The following is a 22,990-nucleotide window of genomic DNA, read 5'->3' on the forward strand; positions in this document are numbered from 1 at the left end:
AAGGCTATCATGTTCCTGAAGATATTTTACTGCAGTTTCCAAATCAAAGATTAGTCCGTAAATTAATTAAATCACTTTATGGCCTAAGAAAAGCACCTAGAGAATGGTTCACTACTTTATCTGATGCCTTATTGAAGTTTGGTTTTACTCAGACCTTTAGTGACTCAAGCTTGTTTGTTCTAGAAAAAGGGTCTCACATTGTTGTTATGCTAATTTATGTTGATGATATGGTGTTAACTGGAAATGCTCCTGATCTTATGACTCAAGTGAAGTCTTTCTTGGCCAGCCAATTTAAAATAAAAGACCTTGGGCCTTTAAAGTATTTTTTAGGCATAAAGATTGCACGGTCTAGTACTGACATCTATCTTAATCAGAGAAAATATTCCGGGGATATAGTCAAAAATGTTGGTTTTCTGGATGCTAACTCAGTTAATGTACCTATGGATCATCATCACGAACTTAATGCAGAATCAACTTCTCCGGTCTCAACTGATGTTTCAGCCTATAGAAGATTGGTTGGTAGACTCATCTACTTAATCATCACGCGACCAGATTTATCCTACTCTGTGCATATCCTTGCTCAATTTACACACAATCCTCAAAAAATTCACTGGTTAGCTCCCCTCAAACTGGTAAAATACATCAAACATACTTGTGGTCAGGGGATTTTCCTTTCTAGTTCTTCTTCCTTTGATTTAAAAGTTTTTTGATGATGCTGATTGGGGTAGATGTAAATAGGCAAGACACTCAATTACATGTTTTTGTGTCTTACTTGGTAAATCCTTGATTTCCTGGAAATAAAAATGTCACTCTACAGTATCAAGGTCATCTGTTGAGGCCGAGTACAGGGCTATGGCTGATGCTTGTTGTGAGATGTCTTGGCTTACTACTTTATGTTAGGAATTGCACACACCCTCACTGACTCCTATTTCCCTATACTGTGATAATAAGTCAGCTCTACATATTGCTTATAATGTTGTTTTTCATGAATGGACAAATCACATAGAGATTGATTGTCATCTGGTTCGACAAAAGCTTCAACATGGCCTTATTATTACTCATCATGTCTCCACTCCTGAACAACCTGCTGATTTACTTAGCAAAGCTCTTCCAAGTTATCAAGTTCAGGTACTTCTCTCCACGTTAGGAGTCTATAACTTCTTTCACACTCTAACTTGAGGGGGGATGTTAACTACATATCGATAACTCACGGCCACACATCAGAAAAGAAGGACAATAATGACTATACATGTCAGAATCAAGATAGCCAGCTGGAGAGGTCAAGTAGAAGCAAGAGCGTTAACAAATCTATACTCTTTATTAATAAGTGAAACCATGTATAATTTGGTGCCCAAAGTACCAAAGTACCAAATTTTGGTACTTACCTGACATAAGTTGAATCTATTCTCTATAAACTTTGTTTTTAACACAAATCGACTTCTATTCTTTATAAATTTTATTTTCTTTTTAGTTAGTGTTCATCCAATCATCTATTTACTTCATAAAATAAAAATATTTTTTATATGATTTATAAATTATATTAAAAATTTATTAAGTTACGTTAAATTAAGTAAAATAACTCATATTTATTTTAAATTTTAGAAAAATTACAAACTACTAGGTAAACTACTAATACCAATTGACTTATACTTTCTGTAAACTTTATTTATTGATAAATTATATTAAAAATTTATTAAGTTACGTTAAATTAAGTAAAATGACATATATATATACTTTTATATTGAAAAACTACTAACTACAAAGTAAACTATTAACACGAATTGACTTCTATTCTCTGTAAACTTTATTTTCTATAACATTATTTTAAAAATATTGTGACAACCGGTAAATATTGGAGTTATTTTTATAAGTGCGATATATATATTCCTAAATATTATGTGTTATAAGGCCGATTATGCAAATTCGTTATATATTATGTATAATTTTGTCGTTTGGCATTGCGAGTGTTTCCAGAATATTTTAAGCGTGTAAATTCCGTACGCGAGTAAGATTTTCGCTATGCGATTAGTAAATAATAGAGATTTCTCGTAAGTTAGTAATATTTGATTAGTTGCGATTAGGAGATAAATTTTTATTTTAGTATTGTGGAATATAATCAATTTACATGCAATTATTTGTGTAATTTATAATGTGTTAAGTGTAATTTTCATGATTTATTTGTTAGTATAATAATATGTGAAAAATTATTTTAATATAAAATTTTATTCGAATTTTTTTAAAAATAATTTTATTAAATTTCTAAAATCTCATAGTATTTATGGTATTTATTTGGTGATTTATAGATTTGTATTTTAATTACTAAAAATCATTCTTTTAAATTATACTTTTATTAGTTATTGAATTACGAGCATACCCTTGCAAGCAATTTCCATTCAAATAGAGACCAAGGGTAGGACTGTCCTTTTACTTCCCACTAATCCTTTTGACCAAGCAAAAGACCAATAAAACCTTGCATGCAATAGTTGGCTATTAGTGGATGAAGGACAAAAGAGTAAGTTCAAACTCCACTACCATTTTAGTGAGACAAAAAACAAATTTATACACTCCACTCACATCATTTCTTTTCCACCAACATCACATCACTCTCTTTCCTCTTCTTCTCTCTCTCTCAGCCGCGCCTTCAACCCCCTCCCCTCTCATTTTTTTCTTTTTCATTTCTTCATCCTCTTGCATCTTTCAACCCCTCTAAGCAAAAGACAATTTCACTTGGTTCTATATCATCATTTAAGGTGAGTTTTCTTAGTTGCATGTAGTTAAAGCCAAGGGTTTAACTTTGATTCTTGTGAATCTAGAGTTGAACTAAATGTGGCTTATAATACTTGAGCAAGAGATGGTCTTGATGAAATGTTATGCTTCTACTTTCAAGCCATGATCTTGGCCTCAAGCATTCGGCAATGACTCCAAGGAGCCGAATGGGTTTTTGTGCTTTGTGTGTTAGTTTTATTTGATTTCAAAAAGAAATAAGCTTTGCATGTGACTTTTAAAGAATCTATGATCTTTGTAAATGTGTTTTCATAAAGTTTCTATCCTTGCATGCTATGATTTTTACACTAAAAGTTGAAGTTAATGCTTGCATATCGTAGTATAAGTGATATTTTGAACAAATGTGTTATGTGACTTGAATTTGAGTTTTTGTGCAATGCATGTTACAGTTTTTGCTTTAAAATTCTAGTATGTTATGTGCCTTAATGAGTTATGATTAAATCTTGTAGCCATCAAGTTGATACCATGTATTTTTGGTTCGAAAATTTGCTTAGAAGTTCACATGTAAAATCTGCTCTGCTATGCTCTTTGTTTTGCCTCGGTAAATGACTATTATGGCTAAGTTTATGCTCGTATTTTTCCATATAATGATAGTTAGTAGGGTTGTGTATAATGTATGATAGATTTGTGGGCTTGTATGTTGGTTTTGGTGTTGATTTGGGAGTTAAGGTGGAAGGAGGTACACTAGGCACTTTGTAGCAGAATTTTTCACCCTAAGTATAGGCTATTTTAGGTGAGTTTTGGTGAGGCCTTGCTAGGCCCAAGTTTACTGGAGTTAGGAATTGAGTTATAATTGAGTCTAGTAGCCTTAGTTCAACAAGAAACTTGAATTTAGGTAGGTGCACACCCCCATAACCGAGAGCAACTCGGGCAGAACTGGGTAAACTTGAACTTTGGTCAATTATAATCATGTCTTAGGCTAGACCTTCACGGGGCCTTGACTTAAATAAGTATAATGCATCCCTAGGAAGCTTAACAAACCTTTTAGAATTAAAAATTGAATGAGAAAAGTGAGTTTTATGTGAGTGAAAACAGGGTAGAGTGAATTCGAGGGAGGCTGGTCAAGTGTCAACTTTGGGCAGAAGCCTAGAGAGGTCTAGGTGAGGCCTTGGCCTGAAACCAAGTCTGAGACTTAGGTTTAGGTCTTAAAAATCCATGGGAATTGGTTTTGTTAGAATGCCCCGAGTGGAAGTTGAGATATTGGCTAAAGAGCACAGGATGTGCAAACTGTTGCTCGCAGGGGACTTCAGTGAGAGTCTTGACCTTTATAAACCTTTAGGAGTGAGGCCTTTGAGTCTCACCAACTTTAGAAGTTAGTTTAGAGTCCTTAAAACCTGTAGGAAGTGATTTGAAGTGGAGGCCCAAGGTGGAGACACCCCATTTCTACCAAGAAACCCGAGAGCACCCTTTCGAGTGTCATTAGGAAGCTTTAGTGGTATTTGTTGTGTTTGGGACTTATAATTGAAGAGTCCGAGTGTTTTACATCATCTTTAGGGTTAAGTTAAGGTCAATGATAGTTCTTATATGTTACTCGATTATGTGCTTAGGTGTTTATATGATATTATAGTATAAATAACTAGTAGTATATGCCATGCCGTTATGTGATTATGTGACTATGTGGATTACTTGAATTATATGCGATTAAGTTATGTGTAATCATAAGTTTGTGTAATAGTAATTATAATAGGGGTAAAGGTTAGTCTAGAAGCTTATAGGCTTATAAGTTGATAAAGGGTGAATAGTAATGAGATTAATATAATGTGTAGGTTCCGAAGCGAAGGGGAAGACTCGTGCCGTCAAGATCGAATAATCTTAGAACTTTTGGAAGGCAAGTTACTAATTTCTTATGCTTATAATTGTTGGCAAGTTACTAATTCTTATGCTTATAATTGTTGGCAAGTTACTTACCTCTTTATTCTTATAATCATTGCACATACATACATTTCCCATGAATGCTTAATTATAACAACCCCATGACCATAATTATTTCCAATACTTTCGTTAATCACTCTTAGCTTGACTTGTACTTTACACTCAAATTTTCTTCCCTTGAATATAATTCAATTACGTTGATACCCAATCTTTCCCCGGCATCCATGTTATAAATCAATAAAATAAATGTTTTCGTATCTTAGTGGATTGGACCCAGACGCAAGTCCTTTTCACGTTATTGATAGGCTCACATATAGCCTAGGGATCCCATTATATTTGAGAACACAGCGCGGTTCGGGATTACTTCGCGGCTGATCACCGGCTGTAATCCGTAGCATCCTAAAATGATTTTGATGATTTGATAATTATAACCTGATTGCCCGATGACATGATACCATATGCCATGTTTCGATTATTATGATTCTACCATGTCTTTATACTATAACATATTTCCCGATATCATGATTCCATATACCTTGTTTCAATTGCTATAATTCTACCATGTCTTCATATTATAACTTCATGTTTCTTATTGTCATTCTCACAAGTATCCATATTCTCCCTTGATTTATGAACTCGTGATTTTGAGATAATGTCTTGCTTAGTAGAATGATTAGTACTTGCTGAGCATTGTAGCTAATTTTCTTGTGTTTAACCCTGTTCTGCAGCTAGCAATCATGGTTCGTACCAAGCAAACCGGCCGTAAGTCAACTGGTAGGCAGTGTGAAGATCATTTGAGGGCGCAGGTAGAATATATATAGTTTAGGCGGAATCCGCCAGTATGTAATCGTGGTATTAGTTAGAAGGGTTGTTCCAAACTCTGAACTTGTAAAGATCTTGGGATTGTCGTTATTTTGGTTGGGTTGTAATAGATCATTATCGTCCTTTGGACTTATAAGTTTGTAATAATTATGATTTTCTTTTATTTAGAGTGTGTGTGTTGGGGTGTGACAATAATTAAGTAATAGCAAATGACTTTAGTAACATTTATTAACTTTTAAACTGAAAATTATTGATTTAACGATCGTATTTGTTACTGTCCATCACAACGTTTATTTACTTTAAATTAAAAAACATATTTTAACAGTACGGATTTATGGGTTGTATTTAGATTATATAATGTAATATTAAATAAAGTTTAATAACATCTATTTACTTTTAATTTGTAAATTATTTTTTATCGATAATTAAGTAATATTAAATAAACTATATTGAAAAGGCTAATTATAAGATAATTATCAAATTATATTAATTAATATTAAATTATCTAAAGAACAGATATTTGGTTAATAAGATAGAGATACAATCACAAAAATAGAACTAATATGTTAGATTTCTATATAAAGTAAAACAATGCAAAACTAGAATTATAGTGGAAAATTTCATAACTGATTCGATTCTTTTTAACCACATAACTATTTTTTGCAAGTAACAATTTAAAATTTAATATTAATATATTAATTTTAATTCGTCTTCACACGGATTATGAATAATTCTCTATAAATATTAATTCGATATTTTTAGTCTCGGGCACGTGTTTCGCACGGGTTATCAACTATCTATACTAATAAGCGTTCAAATCTTGGTACTCACTAGAAAATTATACTACTATTTTTAAAATTTGATGTAATAAAATCTCAACTGACAAAAATTAACTTATACTCTCTGTAAATTTTATTTTCCTTCAAATTGTATTTGTTGCTGAACATCCAAGCGTCCATTTACTTTAAAATAATCGTATTAGTAAGTTAACATGTCATATTTATACAAGTAAGTAATTAGGTGCATGCATAACTAGAAATATACGGTGAAATTTTAGAGATACACTTAACTTCGATTTTTTAACTACATATTTTAACAGCATTTTATATATTATATTTAGATCTGTATTTTGCACGGATTATGAGTTTCAGTTTTATGCAAATAATAATGTGATACTATTATTTTTAATTTTGGACCCGTGCAACTTGTATAGATATAAAAGATAAAATGTAAATCAAGTGAGGGAACTCCCATTATTCATTTTTTGTATTAAAAGCAATGAACTAGAGAATATTATTTTCTCCAATAAACTGGTTAATTAAATTTATTTCTTGCAAGCTTTACTGATTGTAACATACATAAAACTAATTTTTGTGGTACCCAGTGTTGTTCCTAACTTGGATTTACATAAAGATTCTTTATCACGTCTAATAAGCAATTAATCCAAAATCAATGTTTTAAGACTATACTAAATAATCAACTAATCTAAAATCAATGTTAAGTACTAATCAACATACGTAAAATTTGAAGGTGTAGAAAAAAGACTCCTAAGTCTTAACACATTTTTATACTATTTAGTAATTATGTCTTGAAAAATTGTCTAAAAGAAAACACAATTTAACAACGATATTCTAATAATATTTGATTGTGTTTAGGCCAAGTTTTCGAAGTAGAGTAATTGATTCACAACGACGAAAGTGCAATGCAAGTTGCAAAGGCTTTTAAAAGCCTGTTAACCAAACATACATATATAACTCCCATAAAAATTAAGAGAGTGATCCATGCAACTTCATCCAATAAACCAAAGCTCAGTCCAACCCAACTTGAAGAAGTTCTATACTTATAAACATTTGGATCATTCTGGTTCAGCCCATTTAGAATTATGATATATAGCTGGGATTTTCATAAGCCTTGTAGTTAAGATTTTGTCAAACCTTTGAGGCATACACCAACACACAAGCATTTGTAGCTTTAAAAAGTATATTTATAAATTCCCCTATAATTTACCATGAAAAATGGTATTTCAACTATAATTTAAAGAGTTTGAGATGTTCCTGCATACTCATAACTGGGGTTAGTAGAGAAGATTTGTAATATGAATACGGGATGATACATATATGATACATTATCATTCTTCTTTATTTTAAGAGAGTCAAATTATAGGGATAGTTTTGAAATATTAATTTAAGGGGACATGTCTTTAGCAACCATTTGTTGTTTAAAGTTTGTTGACAAACAATTTATCAGCCGTTGGATGGGGGATTAACGGGTGAGATGGCATCCGGACCGCGAAAATTTTCAGCGGTTGGTCTGGACGGACCGCGGAAAATTTCCGCGGTTGGGTACTGTCCCCTTATCCCCAGCTTCCCAACAGCAGGTCATTTCACCACAAAAAACACCAAAATTTTCAAGAAAAATTCTACTCTCTCCAAGTTTACATTTTAGGCGATTTTGGGGCATTTTCATCAAGAAATTCAAGTAGTTTTGTCAATTCAAGGTATATTTCTTGTCTTAAATTTCACATTTTCATGGCGGATGAATTATTTGCTCGTATATTTCGTCATAAACGTCAAAATGAAAAAAAAAGTCTATTGATCATAGCTTACATCTTGATGATTTAAATAGTAGTGAAGAACCTAAAACCCCTGTATATGTTGAAGATGATGATTTTGTAGATAGAAATGAGGAATTTTTTAATTTAGATGACGATTTGGTTGATGTTGAAGATGAAAATGATGAAAATAAGGTTGCAAACGAGGTTGAAAATGATAGTGATAATGTTGAGGGTGAGGAGGAAGATGAAGATGATAATGTAGAGGATGCAAATTTGTATGAAAATGTTGATGGGGGGGAGTTCCATATTTGAATCAAAATTTTCAAAGTGTGGATGAGGCAGGTCATTTTTTTAGGGATTATGCTTTACGAAATGGATTTTCTATTAAAATTCAAGCTAGCCATCGTAATAAAGACAACGAGATATATGGTCGTTTATATGTTTGTAGGCTTTATGGAAAAAGTGTCGTCGCCGAGAGTAGTCAAAATAAACGGCGTAGAGAGATTCTTCCTAAAAGCGAGTGCAAGGTGAGGATGTATGTCAATTATCAAAAGAAAAAACGTCACTGGTAACTAGCCTTGAATTGGTATACAACCACGGTCTTGTTTCCCCTAGTAAGATGAATTTGGTACAACGAGAAAGACATGTCAACACCGCTACCGTAGTTTGATTAAAACGCTTTATGGTTCGGGGGTTCGTAATTGTCAAGTGATGAATGTGATTGGTAACATTCATGGAGGTAATGACAAAGTTGGTTTCAATGTTCAACATGTTAGGAATGTGTTAAGAGACGAGAGGAAGAAAAGGTTTGAGATTAGTGACGCCCAAGCGGGGTTGGACTTGTTGCATAGGTTGAATGAAGAAAGTGGTTCTAAATATTTTATTAGGACCGAAGTCGATGAAGAGAATCGCTTGAAGTTTCTAGTATGGATTGATCCGAGATGTATAATGGCTTACCAAAATTTTGGTAATATTATGGCTTTTGATACCACTTATCGGACAAATAGGTATGCAATGCCATTTGTCCCATTTACCGGAGTCAATCATCATTATCAATCGGTAATTTTCGGGTTTGCATTGATGAGGGATGAACACGCGTCGACTTTTGAGTGGATTCTTCGTACTTGGCTTGAAGGTGTGGGGAATAATCCTCCATTGACTATAATCACGGATCAAGATCAAGCCATGGCAAGCGCTATTGCGGTTGTACTCCCGAATACTACCCATTTATTGTGTTCTTGGCACATTAGTCAAAAAATTAGCTCATTTTTATTCGGCTTTTCCGGAATTCAAGACGAACTTCAACAATTGCATTTATAAATCTCTCACCGAATGTGTTTTTGAAGCTAGATGGGCGTCGTTTGTGGAAAAGTATCACTTACAAGATCATAAATGGTTAAATGGGTTATATGAGTTGAAGCACAAGTGGATTCCTGCATATACTAGAAACAAATTTTTGGCGTTTCAAAATAGTACATCGAGGAGTGAGGGGATGAATTCTTTCTTTGATAAGTATGTGAGTTCGGCAACGGGTTTGAAGGAATTCATTAAAAATGCCCAAAAAGCATTGGCAAGGCAATTCATGAGGGAGAAGGAAGAAGATTATGTCACCATTAATCTAAAACGTCCCATGAAATTGCATACCACATTGGAGTATCATGCTTCTTGTATCTACACTAAGGAAATGTTTAGAAGATTTCAAGATGAATTGGTTGAGTCTTCAAAATACTTTGTTGAAAAAGACTGACGAGCTAGTGTAGAAGGGGAGGGAATGGGGGATGTTTATACGTACTATAGTTGTTATAAGCCCATGTCCGAGCCTACGAGAAGAAATGCTTATTTTGTGGCATTCGAGAAAGCAAGCTCTTTGGGAATGTGTACGTGTAGAATGCTTGAACATTCGGGGCTACCTTGTAGACACCTATTAGCGGTCTTCACTAAGAAACGGGTTTCGGAAATTCCCCCGTATTACATAAACCGGAGGTGGACAATGCATGCCAATAGAGTTGATGGTGTGTTGCCTTACAATTTGGATGTTGGACAAAGTCATGAGATGACCTCAACCGATCGATTTAATAGCATGACAATGTTAACCATGAGTTTTTGTCAAAGTAGCATTGCATCCAAGGAACGGTATGATTATGCCGTTGGAGTGATGAATCGAGAAATACCAATTCTCGAAAGAATGAGCTTTGATGGAATTAAATCTTACGAAAGCAATTCGCAAGCTCCAAATGCAAGTGCTCATGAAGAAACAATTATTGACCCTATTATGTCCCAAACTAAAGGGAGGAAGAAGGACGTTCGTTTCAAAAGTCCAATAGAATCGATTGGTAAAAAGGAGAAGCCGCCAAGAAGGTGCACTTATTGTCAAATGGAAGGCCATGATAAAAGGAAGTGTGCTAGTAGACTAGAAGATCTTAAAAATGTTCAAGAATCATAATATAATTAGTGGTGTACCATTTTATAATCGAATGTTGTAATCTTTAAATGGATTTGAATTTTAAGTGTTTAACATTGCTTTCTTTTTTGTTATGTTTTATTGTCATATAATTGCCAATTATTGTCATATAATTGTGTTTTATTGTGATAGGTAACATGACTAGCGAGTATAGTGGTGACAACAACTCCGATCATAGTTGTGATTCGGTTTCCCACGTTAGCAACACATTCTCGGACTCCCTACCAAGCGACTCGTGGTATGAGGACAATGACGAGGAAGATGTGGTCTCACCAACCTTTAGTGAGATGGAAGATGCATGTGCCGAGTTGATGCCCCTTGTGGACAATGACGAGCCGCCCCATGTGGAGGAAGAGGAAACAGACTTGTACCCACCCGATGAGGAGGCTTATAGGGCCAAAAATTGGATCGAGGCATGCAATTGGATGGAGGGTACTGAACCGTGGAGATTGGTGAACTCTCATCCGGATCCGTACTTCCTTCCGATCTTGAATTTGGGCAACAACACGCCCGATGGAAAATGGAAAAAATCCGGATGGAATGGCGGTAAGCTTGTTAAATGTGATCGGATTGCCGATATTGTAAACTTGAGGCCTCGTGAGGGTTGTAATATGGACCAAATACGCATCGAATATGTGAAGGGTTGGGTTTCACACCTAACGGGAGGGACGGAGAGGGAACGCGGGACATGTTTTGCAAGATTTCGTCTTTATGATGGCTCGAATACAATTCCCGTTACCATTTGGAACGACTCCAACCCTTACCCTTGGAAAATTACGGAAGGCCATATCCGTGATGGTTGTGTACTTGTTCTCTACCATATTGCATGCTTCGTGGATACTACGCAAGGAGTTGCTCAACAGCGGTTATCCGATGGTCTTTCTAATATACTAGGTATTTTTGGTTAGGACCAATATATTTCATAAAATTTAGTGGATTGTATTGATCGTGTAATTTTCATTCAAATCTATGTATTTTCATTGAATTTTATATGAATTTATATGAATTTTCTATGAATTAAAGTATTCAATCTATGTATTCAAAGTATTCAAATTTTCTATGAATTAAAGTATTCAAATCTATATATTTTCATGGAATTTTCTATGAATTTTCTATGAATTAAATCTATGTATTCAAATTTGGACAAACGTTGACTTTTTTTGACTTTTTTAAGGAATTTTCAATTTAACGTAAAAAATGATTTTTTTTTTAAAATCACTCATTACCATATTTTAAGACTTTTGAGAGTGGTTTGGATTAGTGGAAGTTAGTTTAGGACTAACTTCCAAAAATTAACTAATTTCAACAGAAGATTATTTTGCATACTCTGTTTCCCCTGTATTTTGCTCTGTTTTTAGGGGCAGAAAACCAAACTGATGGACCGTGGAAATTTTCCACGGTTGGGCTGTAGAGGGATCGCGGAAATTTTCCGTGGTTGGGGCCTATGATTTTTTTTTGCAGATTGAAAACAGAGCAGCCAGAACATGCACAACCCAAAAAATCCACAAAATTCACAACCAAAATCCAACAACACCTACAACCAAATTCCTCAATCCCAACACCTACAACACAACAATCCACCAAAATCCACCAAATTCCACCAAAATCCACAACAACCCAAAATGCTCAAAAACAACAAAAATCCAACAAAATTAAACTACATCAAACCAAACAAACCAAATAAACCAAATAAAACCCGACAACATAAAATGAAATGAAATCCAACTACATAATTCAACAACCTAAAATCAAATGAAATCCAACTACATAATCCGATAACCTAAAATGAAATGCAATCTAACTACATAATCCGACAAACTAAAATCAAATGAAATTCAACTACGAAGCTTCGTGACGCCTACGCATACGAATCCCGGGAATCCCCCTTGCCTTCCCTAACTGAAGCTCCCTGGCTATCCGATACCTAAAGGTATCCACCTCCTCCTGCGACCAATTTGGTACCTCAGCTAAGTCATATCCTTGTGTGAAGTAGTCCATATACTTCATCACATAAACACCACAATCATTAGAGTTTCGTTGCTTTGGCCTGGACGGTAGAGCTAGGCCCTCGGCTGAAGTAGGGTCACGCCCCTCGACTGGGTGTACCATATGCAATAGCCTCGGCAACAACCATGACTACAATGAAATTATGTTCCGAGAATGAATATAATATACAATTGGTAAGGACTATATAAAAGACAGTAATAGTAGAGGAACATACCACCACTCGTATATCCTCACGATAATCCGGCTCATCATTCATTGAATCTATGATAAGTCCTTCAAATCGTCTAGTACCGAATATGAACAAAACCCAATGCACATCTCCGACACAACATGGGATGAATATGTAGTCCACCTCGAGAACAGAAGGACCAACAGTAGCACTGGAAAAACTGGTAAAGCTACGTAATGCTTTATTCCATGCCCTCTGCAATGTATCTCCACCGACCCTCGATGCTTTTCTGATTTTCTTCACATGTCCTTTCCCAAGAACCATGAAGTAGAGATCCATGAAATAATAGACGGGTTTCCTCTCCCATATACCTCCAGTGTGAATCTCCTCTTCCCGAGTCCTTAGCAATCCCTGAAAATATATATGAATGCAACAAGTAAAATTAATGCAACAAGTAAAATGAATGCAAAAACTAAAATATATTAGACAACTAAAATATATTAGACAAGGAACAATACCATATAAGTGTATATGATCCTGTCATCAACCCATGTTCCTGGAGCCAGACTCTGCATAGCTGATGCATGGACGTGATAGTCCTGAACACTAAGACCACCGGAATTCCTCGACGCCATCCCAAAGCCCCTTCCCCAATCTGAATATATAGCATTCTTCTTTATCATGCTGAGACTCTTAGTGATACTCCACTTCTCCTCTTTCATCCCGCGGGATGCAAGCTTCGCGGGCCTACTAGATGAGGCAATAACCTGGGGTGGCTGAGACACATGCTGGGATGGCTGTGTCATGTCAACGACATCCTGGGCAGGAATGGCTGGAATGTCAAAGTCGTCAGCCAAAGGTGCAATGAAATCTGATTTTATGTTCTGAAATGAGGGAGGTCTGTAGGCGGGTCCTTTGATCTTCTTCATCAACCGAGAGAATGGTGTGAGGAAGGTAGCAGAAATCCTCCCAAACTCCTCCACAAACTTAGGAGGAACCCTAGCATCCAGCTGCTTCAACATATTAAGCCCGACAACCATCTACAAACAAAAACAAGCAAACATTTTTTCATTAATTCCACAAGGATATCATATCAAGATGAAATACGTGTGAATGCAAATTTTGTAGTGTGTGGGGGTGTAATGTGAAATATGCATATTTGTAAAACACTTACAACTTCATAGCCCTCGATGCTATCATACAACTCCCTCGTCTTGTACTGCTGTTGAGGCTGTGGATCGGGCTTCCCTATGCGCATACGAGATATATCAGCATACCCCGCCATGTAATCAGCCTCCGAAGCTATGTTTACCGAATCATCAACAAGGCCATCCAAATCTGAATAGAACCTGACCCATTTGCCAATATCAATAAACCACCGCACCAGCCAATCCTCCCCTGCAAATGTGGCATCCTTAGCCCCCTGTAACCAACCATGTTCACCGGTGCCCATGGAATCTGGGGACTAGAACCAATTGTCTCGACACCTTGTTCGGATGCTGCCACTCGACCACGTCGTAACATACAAGGGGAACTCGACCGTAACCAGCTAACTATGCCTGTATAATCTCGCTGTCCATAACATCCTCGAACCTAGCATACGGCCTCCAGACCACCTAATCACCAACAACACCATCAAACTCACCCCTATAGAACGGTAAGCTGTGGTGAGGGCCTGACATCCTGCGCTTCTTTGAAACCCCGACATGAGTATCACTAGCATAGGCCCATCCCTCAGCAACCGGATAATCCTCCTGACCGGGAGATCGTAAAGGCACGCCAATACGAGGAAATCTCTTGTAAGACCAGACCTGTAACACCCAGACACAACAAGCAATGCTCTTGTTGCCCTTCCTTGCAGCAGTCTCCAAACCCCGGTATATATGAGCTAACACAGCTGCACCCCAAGTATAATAAGGAATCTCCCGCATATTAATCAATGGGTGCATATACCGAACATGAACAAAAAAGCGGTTGATGCTGGGGAAGAGTATACAACCCATAATGAATAGCAGATACGCCTTGGTATGTACAACCGTGGCCCTCATATCGTTCTTCTCAGGCTTCTGTGCACCATATCTCTCAAACAACCACCCCAGCTTGATGTTATTCCGATACAAAGCCTCCTTCACTTCCTCCTCGGTCAAAGGCTCAAACCAATTATTAGCAAAATACGCCGCCTTGTTCTCTATCACCCCACAAGTCAGCGCATCCCCCTGAACTGGCACCCCTAAAATAAACCCCACATCCTCCAATGTAACAGTCATCTCCTCCTGCCTCGTGAAAAAAGTGTTGGTCCCAGGTCTCCAACGCTCCACCAAAGCAGATATTAACCGAGTGTCAGTGGCCAAGACAACAGCAGGGTCTGCAAAAATCCCAAACCCAAGCATGTGTAGCAATTCCCGCTGTGGTCTCCTTAACTTCCACAAGTGCAATGACTTGTTCCCCGAATAGCTCTGCAACTCATCTCTCCCTGCACCATCCCAAACATCCTCACTGACGTGATACCGATTGTCCCAAATAATATTATGCGCGTTAGGACCCGGCAACATATTCCCGAAATCACCAAAATTATCCATACCTGAAAATATTGTCTACATAATTCATCAATCACCACAATTAAAACACCACGTACACAATTAAAACAATTACCACATATAATCACCTAAATTAACCCTAATTTCATAAATTATAAATTATTAATTTATTTAGAATTTAACACTAATTTTACGAAATTCGAAATTAACTAATTTAAATTTGAAATTAACTAAATTAATTCAAAAAAAAATAACTAAACCCTAATTTCACACTAATTTTTATTAAATTCCACTAATTTTTATTAAATTCGATATTAACTAAAAATTAAAAAAATAAATTAACTAACCCTAATTTCACACTATTTTTTCATTAAATTCGAAATTAAATAAATTAATTCAAAAAATTAAACTAAACCCTAATTTTACACTATTTTTTCATTAAATTCGAAATTAACTAAATTAATTCAAAAAAATTCGATTTTACCAAATTATGCAAATTCGATTTTACCAAATTTATAAACGTAATTCACTAATTAAATTCGATTTTAACCACTAATTAAACCACTAATTCGAAATTAATTCTTCATTAAATATATCCTAAAAAATGAATTTAACTAATCAAAATTAAATTTTAATTAAGTAAATCCTAAAAAACTAATATTTTTCAATTCCAAATTATGAACCCTAGAATTTCTCAAAAATCAAATTTAATCATACTACACTTCATATGTTAATTCATCACAAAGATTCATACATTAATTAACTCTAAAATTCGAATTACATACACAAAATCATATCTACAATAAGAAAACAAACATAAATTTATATTAATAAAACTGTAAATAACATAAAAGATTCGATTATATACCTTAATTGCGAGAAAGAGGAATGATTTTGGCTCGCTGTGTTAGGTTGTGTTGGGTTTTTGGCTGTGCTGCTTCTGCTTCCGCGCGGCTGCTGCTGTGTTTGTTTATATCTGTTTGAGAGAGTTTGTGTTTGTTAGGGATAAGGCAAACAAAAAACGCCATCAACCGCTGAAATTTTTCGCGGTCCGTGGTTAGCGGTATTTTCGTAATTACCCCGGACCGCTAAAAATTTCCGCGGTCCGCCTTTAATCTCAGCCATTCAATCTCCGATCCAACGGCTACCAATGTGTTTGTTATATACCGGTTTAGAACAAACGTTTGTTGTAGACCGGCCCCCTTAATTTAAAAGTGAAAACGAATATAGAGAGTATTATCTTATTTATACATCTTTAAATGTTCTTTAGAAAGAAAAATAAGGGAAAGTAAAGTGGAAGTAGGAAGAAAGGAACAAGTGGCAAAGGCCAAAAAAGCAGTGATACATAACTTACACGTGCAGCATAACATTGTCCAATACTGTACTACCCCCCATTATCATGTTTTTTTGTTGAACATGTAGAACGTGGCTACAACTTGTTCAAAACTAGTACTAGTGTTTAATCTATACTTTCATGTTTTCTATATAGACCCCCCCCCCCCTCATTCATTCTTTTCTTGCCGACTCATGCTTAACCTCTTTTTAACTTGACATTAACCAACCCCCCCTCTCTGTGTGTTTCGTCACATTTTCTTTCTCAAACATTCATTGTCTTAGCTCACATTACTTGAAAATTTCTGCATTTCAGGTACTTTGTGCTCTCTTTTTACTATTTCAAGTTTGTGTTTTTTAGATATTGTTTTTTGACTGTGCTTTTATGTTTACTCATATGGGGTTTCTTGGTTTTGGTAAAGAATTGATTTTTAGAGCTTTTGAGATGTAAAGATAGAATTTTTAGCATCTGGGTAATTTATATTTTACAAATTGAATAAATCTTGGTTGGTTTTATTGTTTTAGATTCTGTTTAAGTATTGGAAACTGGGAGGGGCTTATTGTTTAGTTTCCTCCTTAAGTAGTGTTGTTTTATTGTTGGAAATACAAGTAAACATGGGTGGAACTATGTGGACCGAAGAAGATAAGGCCATGGCTATGGAAGTTTTAGGGAAGTGTGCTTTTGATTATTTAATTTTGAGCTCAGTCTCGGCTGAATGCTCATCTATGGAAGTTGGAAATGATGAGAGTTTGCAATCTAAGCTTTCAGATTTAGTGGATGCTCCAAATTTCTCTGATTTTAGTTGGAATTATGCAATATTTTGGCAGACTTCGCGGTCTATGTCGAGTGATTTGGTTCTTGGGTGGGGAGATGGTTCTTGTAGGGAGTTGAGGGAAGGGGAGGAATTTGAAGGCCAGGGAATTTTGAATCTTCGGCATAATGATGAATCCCAACAGAGGATGAGAAAGAAGGTGCTTCAGAAATTGCATTACTTGTTTGGGGGATCAGAAGATGAGTGTTATGCTTCTGGTTTGGATAAGGTTACGGATATTGAGATGTTCTTTCTTGTTTCGATGTATTTTTCGTTTCCCCGTGGAAAAGGTGCTCCAGGAAAGTGTTTTGGATCGAGGAAGCACGTGTGGATTTTGGATGCTTTGAAATCGTCTAGTGATTACTGTTTTAGGTCAGTTTTGGCAAGAGCTGCTGGTATTCAGACTTTGGTTTTGATCCCAACTGATGTTGGTGTAGTGGAATTGGGATCTATAAGATCTATACCTGAAAGCTTAGAGCTTGTGCAGTCGATTGCTTCAGCATTTTCGTCCTCTTCCTCAATCAGTAAACCCAAGCCACAAACAGCTGGTCCGGTTACAAGGGAAAATGGTGAGAACGGGCAATTCTTCGGTGGTGGTGTTGCTGAGCAACCAAGGATCACAAAGATTTTTGGGCAGGATTTTAATGCAAATCGGCCCGAGTTTAGGCCCAAACTTGCTGTTAGGAAAGCAGATGAGGGGTCGTCGGATGAATTATTGGATAAAAATCAGCTTCTATCTCCAAGTAATAAGAATGGTTTTAAAACTTTAAATTTGGCACAATTCAACAATGGCAAGCAGGGGAATACAGTAGAAATTTACAGCCCTCAGACTCCAACTAACAATATCCTCAAAGGAGGTGCTCCGGACCATTTCGGTTTCGAACAATTTAACTCTCGAAGTCCAGCTTCGAGGCAAATAGAATTTGTAAGGGCGAAAACAATCCCATCTTGGCCAGTCATAATTGAGTCGGAGCATTCAGATATTAATTCTGTCTGCAAGGAAGAGCAAGCTAGCTTAGCTGATGGCAAAATAAATCGGAAGCGGGGGAGAAAGCCTGCTAACGGGAGAGAAGGCCCACTCAATCACGTTGAGGCAGAGAGGCAGAGGCGGGAAAGACTGAACCAACGTTTCTACGCATTGCGAGCGGTTGTTCCAAACATTTCGAAGATGGACAAAGCTTCCCTTTTAGGGGATGCCATTGCGTACATTACTGAATTGCAGAAGAAAGTAAGAGGCTTGGAATCTATTAGTAGCACTTCAAGAGATGCATCTTCTTCGGAAGCAAACTCGAATTTGGAAAATCAAAACCAAGTGTCTAACATCGAAATTCAAGCAGCAAACAATGAAGTCAATGTAAGGCTGACATGTCCTCTAGAATCCCATCCTGTATCTCAAGTTATAGAAGCACTTAAAGAGGGGCGGTTCGGGATTGTTGAGTCCAAACTTGCAGCAGCAGATAATAAGGTGTTCCATACATTTGTTATTAAGATGGAAGGAACAGAACAGCTGACAAAGGAAAGATTGCTAGCTGCATTTTCGCACCAAGCAAGCTCCTCGCAGCCATTATCATCAGTTGGATGAGAAGTTAATTATAGTTTCTTGTACGCAATAAGTTTTTTTTTTAAATCCAATATGACAATAGTGGTGCCAGACTGCTAGAAAACTAATCCTGTAATGCATGTTTATAGTATATACACATGACCTATATGTCATATAAGAAATTATGGATTTTGTTATAGCTTGTTTCAGGACTACTGGAAACTGCATATATAAATCAAGTTTTGTGTATTAGAACTTTCAATCATAAAACTTTATTGTTAAAACTCGTCTACATTTGAATGTGTATCCAAAATTGTGATTGAAACTTTAGACCCGAGGGAGCTTTAAATGGAACAATTGCAGAAAATAGAGTATTCTTTTTATTGAAGTAGAACGACTGCAAGCCTAAGTGGGTGGTTCATAATATTGATTTCTTAGCTTTAGAGGGGAAAGTGATTGGGCCGTTTCTTTACAGAAATTTTTTCCTCTTTTCGTTTTTCCAATTTTCTCACTTTTCTATTTATAAGAAAATTATTGTAAAATGAGAAAATATGTTTTAAATTAACTTAAACAGAAAAGTAGAATATATATATATGAACACTTCTCAAATTGAAATATATAATTCTTTTATGTAATCAATGAAAAATTGCAAATAATGTTATTGTCAATAAAAATTATATTATGAAATCTTGTTTTTAAATTATTTAATTATATTTATATTATTTTTAATATTTGTATTATACATAAACTTCTATGTATTGTTATGTTAACAATTTATTTGTGATTACTTCATTAATATAAAATTTTTATATTTTATGCCAGTTTGTTTTGTCTTTATTTCAAAACAAATGTATTAATTTTAATAATATTAATTATAGTACTATTAATAATATTCATGTATGATTCATAAAAAAGCAATATATTAATATATTATGCATATCTTACATAAAATGATAGTGAACGTGTGTGTATTAGGGTTAGAACGTGATGAAAAGAGTGAGTTTAAGATATTAGGGTTAGAATTTTCTGTTTTCTTAGATTAGAAAACAATAAAAAGTTGTTTTCCATAATTTTCTCATTTCTAGTTATAAAACAGAAAACAATGTTTTCAATTTTTCTAGTTTTCATTTTAGAAAATATGCAAGTTGAACATATATTCTAATTTTTCTGGAAAACTGGTGAAGTAAACAACCCCGTAACTTCCTTGTTTTATAAATATCCAACTCATCGAGTACTTTGTAGAAGTTAATATTATGAAAATCATGTAGTTGAGGATGATGATGATAATATTTTCTCATTAATGTATGAGGATAAATTGTAAATTCAAAATAAAAAATTAATATTTACAAAGATATTATAAAAAATGTATAGAAGAGTGTTGTGTAAAAGATTTAGTCACATTGACAACCCTAAGATATAGTTGTTTGATAATCAATTTTGTATTGTATTACCTGAGTCTGTAAAAAGGTTAGAAGATTAGACTGGTGTATTTTTCTGTAAACAGTTTCAAACCTAAGAATAAACTCGGAAGAAGATCAAGCAAAGATCATGACTTAGAGAAAATATGTAAAAGTTTGGAGTTGAATAATCTGTTTTATGAAAAATGTTCTAAGTCAAGATATCGACAAGTCACATATCAAGTTATATACAGAAGTCATTCGAGAACTCCAGAACGACTTATCGAGAACTCCAAAATGGCATATAGAGAAGTCTCGGAGATATCGACAAGTCAAATGTAGATGTGAAGATCAGAGATATCGACAACTCATTTGTGCATGTAGAGAACTCATAGATTTCGACAAGTCAAGTGAAGATGTGAAGATTGGAGATATCGACAAGTCAATTTCTTATTAGAGATCTTAGAGATATCGACAAGTCAAAATGCATATAGAGATCTCAGAGACATCGACAAGTCATTTCTACATGTACAGATCTAGAGACCTCGACAAGTCAAGTACACGTATAAAGAACTCAGAGAGCTCGACAAGTCAAATACAATTATAGAGAACTCAGAGATCTCGATAAGTCATTATACTTATCGAGATGTCACTTCTCCATAGAACAAACTAGAGATCTCGATATGAACCTCAAATACAGTAATGCACACAAGTTAAAAATTCAAGATTATCAATCAATAAACGATCTATTCACTTAGATTGGAAAGTCTACAAAAGCAGTTTGAAGAGTGCAAGATCAAGGGCCAAGATTAACTGGAAAAGGATGGTCATAGACTTACAAGATTTGCAAAGATTTATTAAGCCAAAAATAGAAAGATTCAGAGATAGCTTAGAAAAGGGTTTAGTACATCTTATTGCATGATATGTAAACATGTGTTCACTAATGTATAAAGTAAACACTGAACCTTTGTTTTTAGTTCTAAAAAAACATATCTAAATTTTCTTGTACTCTCTCAAGAAAGAAGCCGAGTTCTTATATTTTTAAAAACGCGGAATTTGTAGTAAGACAAACTTAATTATTACAAATTAAGAGAGTTTTGAAATATTGTGTTTGTTGTACTTTTATTTTAATTATGCTAACACAACATCTCTACAATCATAAACTGTTTTGTTCACCATATCCAAATAAGTTTAAAAAAGGCTAAAAATCATGAAAACATATTCACCCCCCGTGTTGTACTCAATATCTAATAAGTGGTATCAGAGCAAAATCTGATAGAAAACATATAAAGATCTTAGAAGTATGAGTGCACAGAAGTTAAGTAGCATCAAGATACCAGCTTTTGACAGAGCCAACTATACACTATGGAAAAAGAAGATAATGCTGTTTATAGGATGGCCAACCCATTATATATCAAGATTCTCAAGAATGACCCTTTCACTCCCATGGAAAGGGTTGAGGAATCCACAGATGGAGACATGATCATCTCAGCTCATTATGCACCTAAAGACCCCCCTCAAAATACACTGAAACTGAAAAAGAGAAAATCTCTCTGGATAGTGGCTTGCAATTAATTCTGATAGAGTCACTTGACAATGTGATGTACAAAAATATTGTCAACTGTGACACAGCCAAACAGATCTGGGAGAAAATAGAGATTCTGTGTGAGGGAATAGAGAAAGTTAGGTCAAATCAAAGGAGGATACTGGTGTCTCAGTATGAGGGTTTTATAGAAAAGCCTAAAGAAAGAATTATTGAATTTTTTGAAAGGTTTAACAAATTGATAAATGACGTGCAACTTCATGATAAGTATTATGAAGCTGAGGAGGTGAACCTAAAGTTCTTTCTATCTCTTCCTGACCACCTTGAACAGAAGATTTCAACTATAAGAGAAGGAATGGTCTTGAGCAGAATGACATTGGAGGTATTGTATGGAATCTTGAAGACACGTGAACTTGAAATGTTACAAAGAAAGTCATTAAGGTCAAATCAAGTACATGTAGTTGATGGATCTAGTGCCTTGGTTGTCAATGACAGTGAAGCAAGTGAAGATGAACAAGATGCACAAACTCCAATCATTCAAGCCATGGAGCAAAAGAACAAAAGACCCCAAAAACAAGTTATTTTGGAGCTAGAGAAGGATGAGTATTATACCCTTGATGAGCTAGATGAGATAGACCAATCTATGGCATACATGACTAGAAAATTTTCTAACATTAAGGTAAAAAGCCAAGATTTTTCAAGAACAAGGGACAGTCTTCCAACAGCAACAATTAGAAACCAAAAGCTCAGTATAACTCAGCTAGAAAAGGTGGCTACAAAAGTGGATCTGTTGACAAATCAAAGATAAGGTGCTTCAACTGTGAAGAAGGACAAAGCCTATTTGGAATTGGAAGCAAAATATGAAGCTCTTTTGAAAAAACAACAGGGAAAAGCTTATATTGCTGAAGCAAAGAGTTGGGATGACACTGATGAAGATAATGAGAAGGAAGAATTTGGAAATTATGCTTTCATGGCTCTTGAGCATGGAGAATCATATACTTCAAAATCAGATGTACCAACTCTAATTACTATTGATTTAGATGCAAGTCAATATAAAGAAACTGTTAAAAATATAAGTGTAGAGATGTTTCATATTCATACAAGCATGGTGTCATCTACTGAGGAAGTGAGTAGGCTGTCAAAGATAAATGAGAAACTTG

General features: G+C 35.2%; 3 protein-coding genes across 5 annotated transcripts; all 3 read left to right on the plus strand.

Moving 5' to 3' along the window:
* Positions 1-8,743: 8,743 nt before the first annotated feature.
* Positions 8,744-9,779, plus strand: LOC141660066 (protein FAR1-RELATED SEQUENCE 5-like). Its single transcript, XM_074467026.1, has 2 exons — positions 8,744-9,235; positions 9,327-9,779. Exons 1-2 carry the CDS (start codon positions 8,744-8,746, stop codon positions 9,777-9,779), a joined length of 945 nt encoding a protein of 314 aa, XP_074323127.1.
* Positions 9,780-9,803: 24 nt separating this feature from the next.
* On the plus strand, positions 9,804-10,475 carry LOC141660067 (protein FAR-RED IMPAIRED RESPONSE 1-like). The gene has a single exon (XM_074467027.1). It carries the CDS (start codon positions 9,804-9,806, stop codon positions 10,473-10,475), a length of 672 nt encoding a protein of 223 aa, XP_074323128.1.
* A 6,232-nt stretch (positions 10,476-16,707) lies between these two features.
* On the plus strand, positions 16,708-19,152 carry LOC141724026 (transcription factor MTB1-like). Of its 3 annotated transcripts, none has more exons than XM_074526011.1 (2): positions 16,708-16,854; positions 17,064-19,152. In XM_074526011.1, the coding sequence occupies exon 2, from the start codon at positions 17,154-17,156 to the stop codon at positions 18,930-18,932; it is 1,779 nt and encodes a 592-aa protein (XP_074382112.1). In that variant the 5' UTR covers positions 16,708-16,854; positions 17,064-17,153; the 3' UTR covers positions 18,933-19,152. The 3 variants fall into 3 exon arrangements, with proteins under 3 accessions (XP_074382112.1, XP_074382113.1, XP_074382114.1); XM_074526012.1 differs by having other exon boundaries at positions 16,714-16,854; positions 17,149-19,152; XM_074526013.1 differs by having other exon boundaries at positions 16,723-16,854; positions 17,367-19,152.
* The last annotated feature ends 3,838 nt before the right edge of the window (positions 19,153-22,990 follow it).

The sequence above is a fragment of the Apium graveolens genome, chromosome 5 (assembly GCF_009905375.1).
Source record: "Apium graveolens cultivar Ventura chromosome 5, ASM990537v1, whole genome shotgun sequence".
In the NCBI taxonomy this organism is placed as follows: Eukaryota; Viridiplantae; Streptophyta; class Magnoliopsida; order Apiales; family Apiaceae; genus Apium; species Apium graveolens.

Coding starts and splice junctions, on each gene's coding strand:
- LOC141660066 (XM_074467026.1), top strand. CDS start 8,744: ATGAATGTGATTGGTAACATTCATGGAGGTAATGACAAAGTTGGTTTC. Junction 9,236..9,326: donor CCATGGCAAGCGCTATTGCG/GTTGTACTCCCG, acceptor CCGGAATTCAAG/ACGAACTTCAACAATTGCAT.
- LOC141660067 (XM_074467027.1), top strand. CDS start 9,804: ATGGGGGATGTTTATACGTACTATAGTTGTTATAAGCCCATGTCCGAG.
- LOC141724026 (XM_074526011.1), top strand. CDS start 17,154: ATGGGTGGAACTATGTGGACCGAAGAAGATAAGGCCATGGCTATGGAA.